This window comes from Onychomys torridus, chromosome 9, assembly GCF_903995425.1.
Source record: "Onychomys torridus chromosome 9, mOncTor1.1, whole genome shotgun sequence".
NCBI classification, from domain to species: Eukaryota; Metazoa; Chordata; class Mammalia; order Rodentia; family Cricetidae; genus Onychomys; species Onychomys torridus.
The window spans coordinates 11,438,474-11,454,590 of record NC_050451.1 but is presented as its reverse complement, the minus strand read 5'-3'; the positions used below and the strand labels follow the sequence as shown (position 1 = coordinate 11,454,590).

At 38.1% G+C, this 16,117-nt stretch overlaps 1 protein-coding gene and 1 pseudogene across 4 annotated transcripts in view; both read left to right on the top strand.

Annotated features, from left to right (window-relative positions):
- The window catches only part of Nrg3 (neuregulin 3), a 1,086,061-nt gene that overhangs the window by 1,044,278 nt on the left and 25,666 nt on the right, over nt 1–16,117 (top strand). For all 4 annotated transcript variants that reach the window (XM_036198821.1, XM_036198820.1, XM_036198824.1 and 1 more), the window contains exons 5-6: nt 4,252–4,354; nt 11,337–11,463. In XM_036198821.1, coding sequence (XP_036054714.1) covers nt 4,252–4,354; nt 11,337–11,463 — 230 coding nt within the window. The remainder of the gene's footprint in view (nt 1–4,251; nt 4,355–11,336; nt 11,464–16,117) is intronic.
- On the top strand, nt 309–625 carry LOC118590960 (annotated as a pseudogene).

Here is a 16,117-nt window from a genome sequence, read left to right as displayed (position 1 = left end):
GCTGTTTTTTAAGTGTTATGTCATATCTGTCAAAAAATAGAAAGCTTTTTGCTCCATAGCCTTGCCACAGCATACTAAGCGTAGTCTTTTAGCTATTGTATTAGGAACTGCACCTACCTTATCATAGTTAATTTGAAATTCTCTTATGTCCTGTGGATACTTCCTTTGTCATTCCAAGTTCTCCTGAGAATTTATTGTCAGAATAAAATATATTCAAAATTCTCATCTCGAAGCTATGTCTAGCACCTCAGATCCGTTTCCATCAGATTCTACAGAAACTCATGTGGTTCCTCCCCAAAACAGCCAAAATGGTGATGCTGATTGAGAGCAAGGAAGCTTTTCAAGAGTCCCTGGCGTCTCTGGGAGACAGCTTGTAGTTGTGGACTTCTCTGCCATGTGGTGTGGACCTTGCAAAATGATCAAGCCCTTCTTTCATTCCCTCTTTGGAAAGTATTCCATAGTGGTGTTCCTTTAAGTAGATGTGGATGGCTGCCAGGATGTTGCTGCATCCTGTGAAGTCAAATGCATGCCGACTTTCCAGTTTTATAAATAGGGTCAAAAGGTGGGTGAATTCTCTAGAGCTAACAAGGAAAAGCATGAAGCTTCTATTGATGAATTTGCCTGATCATGCTCTGAAAAACAGAAGCCACCACCAGCTGTTTAAACCTGTAACTTCTTTAATTTCACAAAGATATGAAGTGTGAGGAGAGACTATGTCCAACTGCCATCCTGTTATAAATGACAATACAATAGTAATTCTACCCTTTTAAAAAATTGCCATCTCAAATTTTGGGTGCTTATTTTGTCATGAGAATGGCTTTTATTTTAGGATCAGGTCTCATGGTGAGTGTTTACATTCCTGTTGTTTTCCAAAACTGTGCTTCCCCTACTCATTTCAGTATGGCATTTTTGAAGAACAAACATTATAGGGTGGCTGAGTCTATATTACTGATTTGTAAACATTTTGAAGTTTGTGTCTCTTATGCTTTAAATTTTCCAAACCCACAATATTACAATTTTCTCAAATTTTTTTTATCTAAGTTCATAGTTTGAAAATTTTGTATTTATATCTATTATTTTAAATTTTCCTATTTTTATTTTTTTGTTTCATAGTTGTTTTTTTTTTTTTTTCTGTGTAAAATGTGAAACTGGTCAGTGGTCCCTTTTTAGAGCATGGCTCTGCTATACAAACAATGTCATTTTAATATGTTCATTATAAAAATATTTTCATACTTTCATAAGGATTAGGCATGAACATCTGGAATCTCTTATGTTCCATTTTTCTTTCTCTAGAATAGGCATTTCTTGGAATGCTATAGATTTTCTTATGATAAAATCCTCTAACTTTGCTTTCTTAACTTCAGAAAGAATGTTGTGTTCACTCTTAATCTTTTATATTTCCATCAGACATTTAAAATCAGCTGTTCAGTTTTTATAACAACAATAAAATGTCTCCAAGGAGTCTGGTTTTTGAGTCACTATCACATTGTGCAGCACAGGCTAGCCACAACATCGATCTCTTTTTTTAGCTGCAAGCTAGCAATATCTGAGTGTGATACCAAACCCAGCAGCTTCCTTAGCAGTGTTCTTTGCAACCCAGGGATGATGCCTGGTCTAAGTATGTGTCTTCTTATCTTAACACTTACATCTGTATAGCTGTTCATTCAATTCTCTCAGTCAGGCATCAACATTTTCAACAAACAGGGCTTGCATATGTTTTGTCAAGCTTATCTGTGTGTATTTTAGGTGGTTTGTTTTTTTTTTTTTTTTTTTCTGTTATGATGTCTTTCTTTCAAATTCATAAAATTTCCCCTTCATCCTTGGGTACTGTAAACATGCTAAATTCACCTACCAACTCTCCTATCACCTTTGTAGATTCCAACAGCTTTCTTGCACAGGTTGCCACAATGTCTGAAAAGACAATTTTTCATCCATTGCCTCAAATGGAACAGGTGTGTTTCTATTTTCTCTTAGTACACTGCCAACAGGACAGTACCCAGGAAAAGTGGTGCAAGTGGACATTATTGTTCACTTAAGGTCAATGCATTCAAATTTTCATGATGATATATATTTATCTACTACATGTGTGTGCATCCAGTAAAGCTGTTCTTTGTCAGTGTGACAAATGCTTTTCTATTATGTCTAGTTTTAGAGAGATTTCATTAAGGGCTGGTAGGCTTTCCTAAGCTCTTCCATCTATTCATTCTTTAATAATCTAGTCATCAGATTTTTCCTTAACCTGCTAAAGTGGTAAATCATAGAGACACTGAAGCTCTACCCCACTGGCATTCCCCATGACAACTCCAACTATTTGTATTGTACTAAGGTTTGAATATGTTACTATATATACTTCCCTGGCTTTTTATTAAGAAAATGTTATATATGTGATGGGAAGGGTTTTGAGTTTTTGTCTGGGTTTTGCACTGAGATAATGCTGGCCTTATAGAATAATTCAGAGTAATTCCTTTAAAGTTCAATGATGAGAGGACTCCGAAGAAAGAGGAAAAAGTATAAAACAGGGAATTAACTTTGATAAAAGTAGAGTATTTCTTCAACCTGAATAATATTATGGATGAGAAACACCTGAAAATTCATTTAAGTCAGCTTGTATATTAGGAGGTCTGAAATGGATACTATAACTATCTCTTACCAGGAAACAAATCTCGCAGATGATAGAAAGCAGGTGAGCCACCTGCTGAACACCCCCCTCCAGTCAGTGCTTCCTAATGTGTTTCCTAGACCGAAAGCATCACAGTCACCTGAAGACTTTACAAAATCCAAAAGGTCCATACACACTGTGGTGTGCTAGTCAATAACTCATCAGGAGCAAGTGGGGCTAGCCTGTCCTCTAGGAGCTTTCAAGGTGACTAAAAAGCACACTGAAGTTTGAGGAGCTGCTAATTAAATTAGTGAAGAGGGAGGGAGGAATAGAGGTTAAAAAGAATGGAGAGAGGAAAAAACGAATGAGGATGAATTTCTAATTTTGTGTGTTTTACTTTAGAATGTTGAAATATTTTCTCTATACAGGCTTCATTTTCATTAGGACCTGTGGAATATCTGAAAATAAGGGATGTTTCAATGGGTTAGATGTTCGAATGTAATTTAAGTAGATGGACAAACCTGAGTATGTGAGCTAGTGAGCTGATGGCATTTTGCGGGACTTGATGCCCACCTAAGAAATCTGATTTTCAACCTTTATCTCTTATAATACCTGCCCCACAGCATAGTATTCTTGGTGTACTATGAGATGTTCAAGGTGGTGTTGTGAAGGTTGTGAATTTTTATGTGGATATGTTGCCAAATGGATGAATGGGAAAGTACATGGGAATAGTTAAAGAGAGTATTTTCAAATGAGCTAATGATTATAATCATGTCCTATGGTGTTTATGTGTTTAAAGACAGAAATGAAAACAAAAGGATGGAAATTTGCAGAGAAAGTTCTAGAATCTGTGGATCCACAGCTCTTAATAAGATGGAAGAATTGTTTTACTAAGCATATTTTAGAAAAAGAGTTGGGTGTAAATTGTAGTGACTGAAAAGTGAAGTGTTTAAATTAGCATGTTTTGTGATGACAAGAGGCAAGGTGCTACATTGGTATAGAGGCTGGTGTCTACTGTGCCTGAACATGGACACTGAGATGGATATGGATGTGGTGAACATGATATTTGTATAAATACTAAAAATCTCTTCCATAAAGTGATGATAATATCAAAGTAGTAGAAAGATTAATAATAGCTAGATCATCAAGGATCCAGTAAAACTCAGACAACACAGAGATCTGAGCACCACAGAAAAAAACTCGGTTGTTGCTGGCACTAGAAAGTGCAGAGACTCTCATCTTGTAGCTCATTAGTCAGAGAAAGAATACTTATGTGACTGTACAAATACCAAAAGGAAAAATCCCAGCACTCAAGAGGTGGAGCCAGGCGGATCTCTGTGAGTTCGAGGCCAGCCTAGGCTACCCAGCAAGTTCCAGGAAAGGGCACAAAGCAACACAGAGAAACCCTGTCTCAAAAAACCCAAACAAACACAAAAATAATTAAAAGTAGTAGCCAGTTACTGTATAGATCTCTACAAAGAAACTGAATCATAATATCTTCCTCATGTTTTCCTGCTATTCACAACAGGAACAAACAAACAAACAAAAGGTTGGTTTTGAATGACTCCTACCAGCTCAGAAGTACAAAGATGGAGATTTCTGCCTCTGTGCCCCACTAGCATCCATTCTAATTCTGTTTTTCAAATTCACAGAGAGTGAAGATGTTTATCAAAGGCAGGTGCTGTCAATTTCATGTATCATCTTTGGAATTGTCATCGTGGGCATGTTCTGTGCAGCATTCTACTTCAAAAGCAAGTAAGACCATTTCTCTGGTGATTAAAGGTTACGTCTGAAAGAAAGTTCTTTTCCTGTATAGTCTCAATTTCAGCTCCAAGCAGAGGGATCCTCTGCACATTTGTTCATCAGTGATCTGCAGAGAATTAGAGCAGTCTATGGACCACAGTGAATGCAGGCAGCCATATGTGTGTGTGGTGGGGGGAGGGTTTTCAGATACACATTGGAGGAGGTTTCAAACACCTTGGATACCTGTCTTCATTAAAGGCTCAGCAGCTTCCACTGAAAGACTAACTAACTCTCTTCGGTAGGAACTAGGGTGGGAGTAGGGGAAACACTGCTATGAGCCTAGATGCTATCAACCACTGCCAATAGGAAAAGACTTTTCCAGGAAAAAAAAAAAAAGAACTACAAAAAAGTATCAGTTTACTTTCAATTTTTGGCTTGTACTCATAAAATTTAAGTCATATTTAATAAAAGAACACCAAAAACTGTGCATTGGTTCAGTTTGGGATATAGAACTTGAATATACTCTGAATTTCACTTGCCAAAATAACTATCTGCAGATAAAGGGACTTATGATGATTCATAAAGTAGAATTAAGAGTATATTATATCCATATTAATGTGTTCATAACTGTGTTTTTATAAATGAACATAGATAAAATATTTATGGAAATGATGTCATCTGTACTTAGGAATTGCAGAACGAAGTGTTAGTCTATTGGGTTCTTGAACCTGAAGACATTGGCTCCAGTTACATGGCTGCAGCCTCTCTGAAATCATACATAGTCAATGCTCAATTGCTTTTCTTTGGACCACTGTTTTTCTGGTCATTTTCTCTTCCAAAAATGGAGCACTTTGCAGATACAGTTTGTAATCTCTGTCTGTAAGTCACACATGTCAATTTTTAAAGAGAACTATAATTATGACTTTAAATAAAAAATATTGAGGCATGACTACAGGATTAGTAACTATTATTTCAACAAACTTTTTTTCAAATGCTTTTAGAGTTTCAGAACTACTATAATAACAGTACAGAGAATTCTCATGCACTCTCTACCTAGTGCCCTGTTATTAAGTCTTGTATTAGCATGTATTCTTGTCACAATAATGTCCAATAATTGTACTGTGTAACTAAAGTCCATACTTTCAGCCTTCCTTAGTTTTTGACATAATGTCTTTTTTCTTACTCAGGCCCTTTTCCAGCATACCACATAACATTTCCTGTCACATCTCTGTATCTATTGTCTGCGACAGTGGTGATCTCCAAATGCATGCCAGGCACACTGGGATTTTAGTGATTAACTCTCTACCCTTACAACTTTTCAAGTTAATACATTAGTCAGCTTCTATTTTCTAACAAAGAGGCAAGATATCAAAGTTGTAAAGCCTAATTTGGACTCAGTTCTGTTCATTTCAATCAGGAGTGATTGGTCCCATTGCTTTTTGTGACAGGGTGGGGTCATATATCATGATTGCAGTATGGAGCAGAAGAAGGCCTCTGCCTCTTGGCAGAATGTGAAGCAAAAAAGGAAGGGGGGGGCATGTCTCACTCTCCACTTCAAGGGAGTATCTTCAATAACCAGAAGACCTTCCAATAGGTCCACATTTTAAAGTCTCCAGCAATTGTTCTGAGCCAAGCTGGGGACTAAGCCAAGACACAAGCCCTTACAGAACAATACTAGATATAATGGGAATTTATTTTAAAATATTAAGTTGTGAAAGGAACAAAGTAAAAAATTACAAATATGGTACTGTGACTCCCAGGAGTTTAAATCTATGCTATACTGCTATATGCTCTAGTACAAAATTGGCTTATACAGTCTTCTAGCTGATGGCAAAGGTCCTCATAGTTGAGAGTTTCCCTGCTTTGGTGGTGCTCCAGTGAGGCCATGTGAGGGTACTGGTTGGGATATTATACTAGCCACAGGTACATTTGAATCTCCAATTTGCCATTGATTCCTGTTACCAGGAATATTTCCTTCCTGTTTTCTATTTGGCAAAATATGAATTAAAAAATTACCTTATAGAAGTAGGGCAAGAGCTAAATGAGATTGTGCTGTGAAGGGCATTGCTTAGTATTCAAATAGGAAACACTTCAAATCAGAAATGAACAACTTCAGTTGTTAACACTCATGGCTTTCCACTCTGGAACTTGGAGGCTGGATAGCTACCAAATTAAGAGCAGCACTTAAGCCCACAAAGGGTAGCCACACCCAGCTTAGAATTTGGAGTGTCTGCTTATAACAGCTATGTACAAGAAAGAAATTGGGTAGTAATATTATATTTACAGAGCAATAAGTAAATTGCTGTGAAGACAAAACTAATCACTTATGCCTAGAGTACAATTTACAGTTTTAACACATTTAAGCAAAAGATTTATTATAGTCATCTTAACAATGAAAGCAAGCAGGTACAGAATGTGTGGCATCAGGACCATCAGTCTTTCTCCCTGGACCACAAGGGAGTTCTGAGACCAACATCTGTTGCCAGGGCATAATGAGGAGTCAGAGTGTTTAATGGAAACACTGTTAAATACTGGATTCCTCACAGAGACTTAGAGGACCACACTGATGGAACAGCACACACTGGGATGCTATGCTTCTACCTGAGGAGCTATTGGCAACTCATGGCTTCTGGGAGAAGAAAAGTCAGTGTTCTTCAAGAATGAAGACCCTGAGAGGCCATCTATGCTCCAGTAGATGGTCCTACGCCAATGCACATACAGGAAGCACTAAGTTGACTTGGTGGGTTAAAAAAAAGAGCACATGAAGTTGGAAGGGAAAAATGGTGGGAAGAGGGTAGAGGAGAATTCTTAGGGAAGATGGGAGGTGGATTTGCTCAAAACATATTACAGGAAGGTATGAATTCTAAATAAAGTAAAAATATGGTGGAGAAAGAAGAAAAATACAATAAATAAGTTTAGATAAAAATAGCAATAGTAAATATAAAAGGCCTTTCCAAGTAGAATCATATTTCTCATCAGAAATCTTCCCAAGTCTAAGAGGTATATTTCATGTCAAGTACTATCTTCTACCTATCAAAATTGAATGTCCACTGTTATAACACCCACATGTTTCTCTTATGGATTCATGGATTCCTCATTCCTTTTCCCCAATATTAGAGATAAATGAATGGGTATGATCTTAATTTTCATGCATAAAATACAGATACATAATATCTATTATGGATATATAGAATACAGTATATATATTTTTCAGCCTTGGAAGCCCCAGTTCTAACAAGATCATAAGGCACTTTTTGATGCTCTCCAAATGAGTTCACTGAGTTATGCATTTGATGGACTGAGATCTAGCCTTCTGGGTAGAGCAAGCTGGTACTTAGCCAAAAGCTCCTTGCTCACAGCCATTTATGTTCTATTTTCCATAAAAACTCAGATTGCCTCTCTGGTCTTTTCTCCCTGTTCTTGCTATACTTGGCACTGTGTGACCTCACCAAATGGTATCTCAGCAACTATTAGTGCTCTAGTTGGTGACATAAACCTGGGAGAATGGAGCCTATTGAAGTGGACTAAAGTCTCATGCAATAGCCAATTTTATTCAGAGCATCAGACAATATATTTTGAGGGGACTCTGAAGGGTAAGCAAGGCTAAATAAGCAAAGGTCTCATGAGTTTAGGCTGTATATAGTCACTAAGATAGCCAGTGCTTGAATAAAAATGATAGATGATAGGCAACTTGAAGTAAACCAACTCCTATTTACTACACTTGGGAGGGGCACAAAAGAACATTCCAAGAACAATCCATGTTATGGAGGAACAGCTGTCACAAGACTTGTGTGCTGTTTTCTTAGCTTTTCCTTAAAAGCTCTCAAAATTCCCTTTACATAACTTTATTCATGGAGGATGTTCCACCAGGCAACCTCACATAGAAAGCAGCATTGTGGCCAAAACAAAACTTGAGGTGGTTAACATGAGGGGCAGAGATAAAACCATATTCCAGTCAGAGAAAGTTCTGGTGGAGATAGCTGAATCCTCTAGCAATAACTGAAAGACAGACTGAAAGGAATTTCCATCAGTCTCAATAAATTCACACATCCCCATTTACAGTTAATATTATTAATTTGAGCCTTTACTTTTTGCTCACTTGGTTTAGTTGGAAACCACATTCTTAAAGGAGTTTCTCTTTGCTTTTAACTACACAGGAAAGATTGATGAGGTTGGCTGCACCAGTCTTTAGTTATCTGAAAATCAAACACATGGCTCAATCCTAAACTCAGAATCATAGCTAGGAGAGGAGCTTTTTATAGGTAGAGATGAGTTATCAAAGTTGGGAAAATAGTGGGGAGCCTGGGAATTTAAATTGTTGGTAAAAATGTACTGACAATACAGCAACCTGGTTCTTCCTTGTGCTGTGGTCTGAGTAAAAGATTCTGGGCTCACATGGATGGTGTGGTGTACTTCCATTACCATCTTCAGCAGTGGAGGTCTTTGTACTTGTGTTGCAGGCATACAACACAGGAAAATGCTCTCAAGTAAGCTGTACTGAGAGAATGCACTTGCAGCAGTAGTTCAATGTAAGGCTCTGAACGAAGGTCTACATCCTTACTGCACCCCATTTCAGTTTCTCCCACTCCACAATCCCCATTCCTTTGCTTTCAAATGTGCTGACACCACACACAACCAATAAAATTCCTGAACGCTACTCCTATCCCAAGGTCTGCTCCCTCAGAAACTCAGCCTTTGTGACATCTACAGTTCCTCTGCACACATCCCCTTACTAAGGCATTGCATAAGAGATACCTAAAACAGTACTCTGGTCCTGACCTTATTGAGCTGGTAGCATTCCATGGTGTATGTGTAGACCTTGCAAAGAGTGATTGTTCTCAAGAGAGGACAGCAATGCAGTCAGATGCTAATCATTTGCTCTGGTACAATTTGCTAAGGGGAGAAGGGAAACTCCTTGTACTTATGAAGGAAGAGGACCAGGAAAGAATGGGATGAGGAAGAGCCAAAGGCACATTGCAAATGAAAGGCCATTTATCCTGAACTATTGCTGAGTCAGGGCTTGCATGAAAACGGTGCTGAAGGTGAATTATAAGAAACACATTCAGACATTTTTATGAATAATATTTCTTTAAAAGCTTGTATTTTCCAGTTTCCAAATTATGAGATCACAGAAAAGACAATGTTTCTGTCTTACTTCATAGATTTAACTGGTTGCTTCTTAGTGCTGATTTACTTGGCTAACACCCTCCCCTGCAATTTCCTGTTTACTTGTCACATGATTCCCTTTAAGGAGCTGCTGTGTACTCCCTAAATGTGCATGAGATGAATTTATTTTTATCAACAGACTATAGATTTGTTCTTAAGAAGTAAGAAGAATATTTTAGCTGGATTAAAGCAATTGAGAGGTTTAGACCCAAAAGCTCACTCCCCCCACCCCAATAATTAAAAAGATTAAAGAAATGTTTAAATAGACAGCTACTTCACACTGGGGTTTAAATTCAAAGATTCTCATTACCTTCAAGTCCTTTAGAAAGTACACCAGTGTTGTGTGAGAGAGGCAATTATACAATCTTTTATCTTTGGGGTAATGTCCTCACGTCTACAGCATCTTTCCACAGCGCTGAGCATGCTGGGTAACAAAAAAGGAAAAGAAGAACACTTTGCCTGTAGCTGCCATGGTATCCATGGGAGACAACTCTTATGAATTCAATCTAAGTAAAGGAAACAGGCTCAGAGACGTTTAGGTAATTATAAGGGCAGTGAAACCGGTGGATGGCAGATTGAGGTCTCCTGTGTCAGTCTCTGATAGCAGAGCCCATGCTCTGAGTGCTGCCTGCCTGGCAAGCTTGCCATATGAGAGGCACTTTACCAGGAGATCCCCCCTGGGCTAAGAACTGGAGAAGCAATCTTCAAAAAATGCTGCTGCAGTTATGTTTATGAGTCTAAGACCAATATATAATTGCTGTGAAATCCCGGAAAAGGGAAACAAAACAGACAAATAGTTTAGTCCACCCTTCTGGTATAGATGTTGAATGGTATAAACAAAAATCAATGTATACAGGCAAGGGCATATTGCTTGTGAGTTCACAATCCTAGCTCAATCTCAACTTCCCCATTTAAGGAACTTAAAGACCTTATACAAGTGGCTTGACAGTTCTGAACAGTGATTCTGAGCAGAGCTTGCAGAAAGATTAACTGGATTGAAATCCTTCAAATCTAAACATCATTTAGCAAATGACTTCATTTCTTTGTGCCTTGGCATTCTCATCTATTAAATGGGTATAGAATAGTACCTCATTACAAAAGTTTATTGTGGAAATAAATAAAACAGTGAGTGTAATGGACTTTAAAACAATGAGTTGTAAATGGGGGCTTTTGTCTGTGTAACCATAAGATAATTAAGGGTTAACTATTTTGGAGAATGGGTACGAAGCTCAGTGATAGACTGTTTGCCTAGCCTGGAGATTCTAGATTTGACCTTCATCACCATACCAAAAAAAAAAGTTAAATATTTTATTATTTGGCTTCCTGGTAACATAAAATAAGCTCTCCAAACAGATTAAAAAATAATACATACATACACATCAACATAGTGCATAAGCTACATATATTTGAAGTGTATAAATATCAGTATATCTTTGCTAACATGTTAGTCAAGCTCTAGCTTCCAATGTTAACTTTGGGTACTTTTCTATGGAATCTCTAACGTTTTATACATGAACACTTCATGTCAGGGATTGCTTGTACCCATGGGACATAAGTCTAGAACAACACATTATAATCCTGTCTCTCTTTTTAGAGTGCCATTGATTGTTAACCCATCTACGATAATGGATAATGTAAACTATCTCCAGTCAGAGGTATTTCTTGGTGCGTTGAAAAGGGACTAAGGGCTGCCTCTGTGATAGCTTTAACATGTGACAAATATAGGTACTGTAAAACAAACAAACAAACAAAAAACCCAAAAAACAAAACTCCAATGATTAACAAGAAATATCTATGCAAATATTTATCTACATATTCATATCTGCAGGAAACAGGCTAAACAAATCCAAGAGCAGCTGAAAGAGTCACAGAATGGGAAAAACTACAGCCTCAAGGCATCCAGCACAATGACAAAGTCCGAGAGCTTGATGAAGAGCCATGTCCAGCTGCAAAGTGTAAGCTGCATGCCTCTACATTCCTTTCCTTGCCCATCTCAGAATCTTCAATACAGAGGGGATTATGGAACCTGTGATCAGAAGTGTAAAATTGTTCACCACAATAGTAATTCTTGCTTAAATCATCTTGCAGTTGTAAGGATGTGTGTGTGTGTGTGTGTGTGTGTGTGTGTGTGTGTGTGTGTGTTCAAATACTAAATAAGAAAGATGATTCTAATCTTTCATAATAACTGACCTTTGACAGTGATAGGAGTTTTGGTTTCTTGTTCCATAAACCAGTTGGGTCTTTACTTTGTACTAAAGATATGGTAGGCATACAATGTCATACTTCTGGAGGCTGACTCACTTCCAAGTCAGGTTCTAGAGGGCATAAAATGTTCACGGTTAGGGTTAAAGGAGAAATAAGAATTGTGGTCACAGAGTCACTTCTAATAGCTAGACTGATGCTGTAAGTGGGTCAGTCTGAAAGCCAAACACACACTCTGCCTGCTTCATTCTTTGAGTACTTTTAGTCATTTCTGAGATACACTGAGAAATAGTGAATTAAACACAATGGGATGCTAACACATGCTGAGACATGCCTTGTAAGGTTAATTCTTTGCCCCCACGTGAGATTCTGCTTCTAGATTCTGAGACATGAAATGAAAGAACAAAGACCATGGTACAAACTGGGTGTTTGAGGATAATAGGCAATCACCATGGCCGCATGCTTGCCCTTTCAAATGCTTAAATCACTGAGAATTTGCACATCATTTGTGATTCTAAGAAATCATTACCCAAAAGTTGCCATTATGATGAGTGTAACAGATGTACTTAGCTGATTTAATGTGAAATTCATAAATCTGAATTGCTTCTCAGCAAACTTTCCTTAAACTTTTATTCATGGCAATGTGCAAGATTGTTCTGTTCAGAAACAGAGAGAATGCCTTAGCTAATGATTTCTAATGAGTATAATCCCAGCACCTTCAACAGCCACCATGATGAGGATTTCAGTTCCTTAGCAACTGGCCCTATGAACAATAAACAAAGCTAGACACCTGCAGAAGCAGCAGGGATGGACTGTAATTAGTAATGAAACATTGAATAGGAAAAGGGGCCTAGCATGAACTATACTTAACTTCAGTAGGTCCAGCAGTGACCAGGCCTTGTAAAGGGAGGAGGAGAGTAGTGAAACATGGCTGAGCAAGGGCTTAATCAGAGGCAGGGAATTAAGAGTGCAAAGGTTTGGGCAGTTAAATGCTATTAGGCAGCTATGTCTGCTGGGTAGTCAATATTGGAGTCAGAAGTCTACCTTCCCACAAGGCTGGGACACACAGCCTCTACCCTTCCTGATGATTGCATTTCAAAGACTTTCTAGGACTTCATGAAGAACACCTTTTGAGCTTAGGCGATCTACATTTATAATCATGAGCCCTATTCAGAAAGTGCTTTGGGACAGGAAGCCAAGGACCTGTCATCAGGTGTAGTGAGAACAAATCTGTAAGGCCTTTCAAGTTTCTTGAGTTCTATTTTGATCCAGGTGCTTTATGGGGGAGAGACATTGTAGGAAAGCAGAAGTGAATGACTAAAAGTTGGTATTTGTGCAACAAGTGGATCAAAGCATACCTGGAGAGAGGCTACACTTTCTACAGCTCATAGGCTAGACTTAATGGAAAGCAGTCAGGTCTGTTTTATGTATGGTTGCCACACACTCATTTGAGATAACTCATAATTGTCCACAAAGTGACCTCATGACAGTTTCCTCATCCAGCCATTGTAATAAATATGCAGTTTTTCTGTATTATTAAAGGCAACATTAAAAGGAAAATTTAACTCATGTTGTCTCTCTTTTCTTCCCCTGACTTGAACATTATGATTCAAATTACAGTGAAGAAATGAGTTATCCATAGGATTCACAACATTTGAAAGACCTTCAGCACATATGATTTTAGGACCTCTACTCTTCTTCCCTGTAGCCTGCAGGACCCAGTAGATCTTTGTGTTGGCACAGGGTATGAAGAGTCTCTACCGTATCATTTCCTCTGGGCTTCAGGGGATGTGTAGATGGCATCGTCTTGATCATCACCATTGTTTTACAGGAAAAGGACATGAGAGAAAAAAATTTTGTTTCACTATTAGGTTAAACAGGAGAGGGATGAATCAGAGAAAAAGAGTTTGACATGTAAATACATCATAAATCCAACATATAGAATACTCCAAAGTAAATGAGACAAAGGGATATTTTGAATTTAGGCTTAAATAGCATTTTATGTTAAAAGAAAAAGGGGCTTTGGGATTTCTAGGTGGGGAAGGCAGATTATAGGAATATGAGGAGGATTACTGTTTGGTTTGTTTTGCAGATTTTAGTGTCTTCCTTTTTGGTAAGAATTGTTGAATGGCTTTGTCTCCTGGTAGACTCCTGGCACAGTCAGATGTGTGTACATGTGGAATCTGCCCCACTTGTAGGGTTTTTCCTGTCTTCACTTTTTCTCAGTGACCTTTAACTCAAAATAGTCTGTATGGCAAAGAAACATTTGGGGTTCATAAATTCTGGCAGTCCTCCACTTATATGGCATTTCAGTAGAGAAACAGGAGATAATCAGGGCAACAGGTTGAACAGAGGTTGAGATACCCGGAGATGAATCCACATGAAAGAAGAGCAGCTTGAATGTAAAAGCTAGATATACCCAGTGACCGCCTCCTACACATTGCTGGCTGCCTGCCACTCAAGGGATTAAATGAGCAGGTCCTTTTAATTATACTAGATTGAGGTGAACACACTTCTTCCCACAGGGACATGTCAACTTCAACCCTAGGAAGCAATGTGGGTAGTTGCCAGTTTTGTAAAATCTTTATCAACATTTCCTGTGCTAATTTATAGTGGGAAATTGAATTATTTGGTATTTGCATTCCTTTATTTGATAGTGAAGAATAATCTCTGTCTACACATTTCTGGTCAAATTTCATCCTTGGTGAATTGCAAGTTCACAGACTTGGCTCACAGTTTTTATGCAGGAAGCAAACAGCAACTTGACTGCAATTTTCCACACTGTAAGTTGAGAGGAAACAGTGACTGGGAAACAGATGTTAATTATTCCTCCAAAAGGAACATTTGTGTTACTTCAATGCTATTCTAGAAAATTCACAAAAGGAAGTATGCAGGTAGTCTATGCAGTTGAAGGACTAGAACTGTAGAAAAGACTTTAGAAGTTTTAGGTGATTGAATATTAAAATGCAAAGGTATTAGAGGTAGTTTGAAAAACACATTTGCCTTATAAATTTACACGTATATGTATGTATATATACATACATTATACATACATATCATATATACAAACGTATATTGTATTTTTCTTGCTGGCAAGAAAAATGAGGAGATACCAATGTCAGTGATACATTGTTAAATATGAGTGTAGTACAAACAGTCTGCTCAGGAAAGGATCTGTCACATAATTGCTCTGGTTGAGTAATATTTATTAGGAAAAAGGGTCTTCAGACTATGATGAAGGTAGGAGAATATTAGGAAAAACAATATATTCTAAACACACAAAAAAGACCATATATGCAAAGAGAGGTTTCCTCTTACAACCAAGAAAAGAGTGCCATTAAGATGGATAGGTAAACAGAGAGAGAAAGAGAGAAATTACTCTTCAGGTAAGAAACATATAAGGAGATATATTAACTCAATGTACATAGTAGGGTTATGAAGAGATACCTCCATTCTACCTAGACTGAAAGTGTTTCCCTGTATCCATTTTCAAAGATTCCTAGGAGAGGAGGGATGTCCCATACCAAAAGCATCAAGCTTAGTAAGTAAGCTATAATGTATGCCTGGAGCCAGGTGGCCTCTGATTCCAGGGAAAGTAGGGGGAATTGGCACATTGCAAGAAGGTTGAGAACTATAAGACTACACAGTTACAACAGTTGACCTCCCATCTCTTTGTAGCAGCAAGTTCACATGGAGGAGAGATTGCAATGTGAGTGCACTGACTTGTAAGGCTGTGTAACATCTGTGAAGTCACCTACAGAAGAGTGGAATGGGTTGGGAGCTTGGGAAAGTCACTTCCATGAGCACACTAGTAAAGTGTCTCAAATGCAAGCATGCATCTATATAAGGCAATGAGCTTTCATGGGCTTGTCAGCAGAGGGTGGTTTGTCTCTCTTTCTCATTTAGCACAGTCTAGGAACACTTGGAAGTCTAGGAAGAAGAGTGGTGTTCGAATGCACTGGGCACAAACCAGGGCCTCTGAAAACCTTCTCAAATGAAGGAGCACCTCCTATAACCCAAAATTCTCTTTCTCAAAATGTCAGAGATGCTACAGATTGTAAAAGTTTATGCTCTGGTTGTGAATGTAATCATTGGAGACCTGCGAACACCACCCTCTAATGCCATTTCCAGCTTCTTTCTGTGAACATTTAGACATTTATCTCCATCACAAAGAAGGTAACAGGGTACTCAAAACCACTATATGCTACTTGGTTATAATATTGGGTAAATCTTAGCTTTATTTTGAAGTGTAGATTAACTACTCCAAAATTCTTTGCAAATTGCAATGTTTAACAAATAAATTATCATCAGGTGGTGGTGGTACATGCCTTTAATCCCAGCACTCAGGAGGCAGAGCCAGGCGGATCTCTATGAGTTTGAGGCCAGCCTTGTCTACAGAGCGAGATC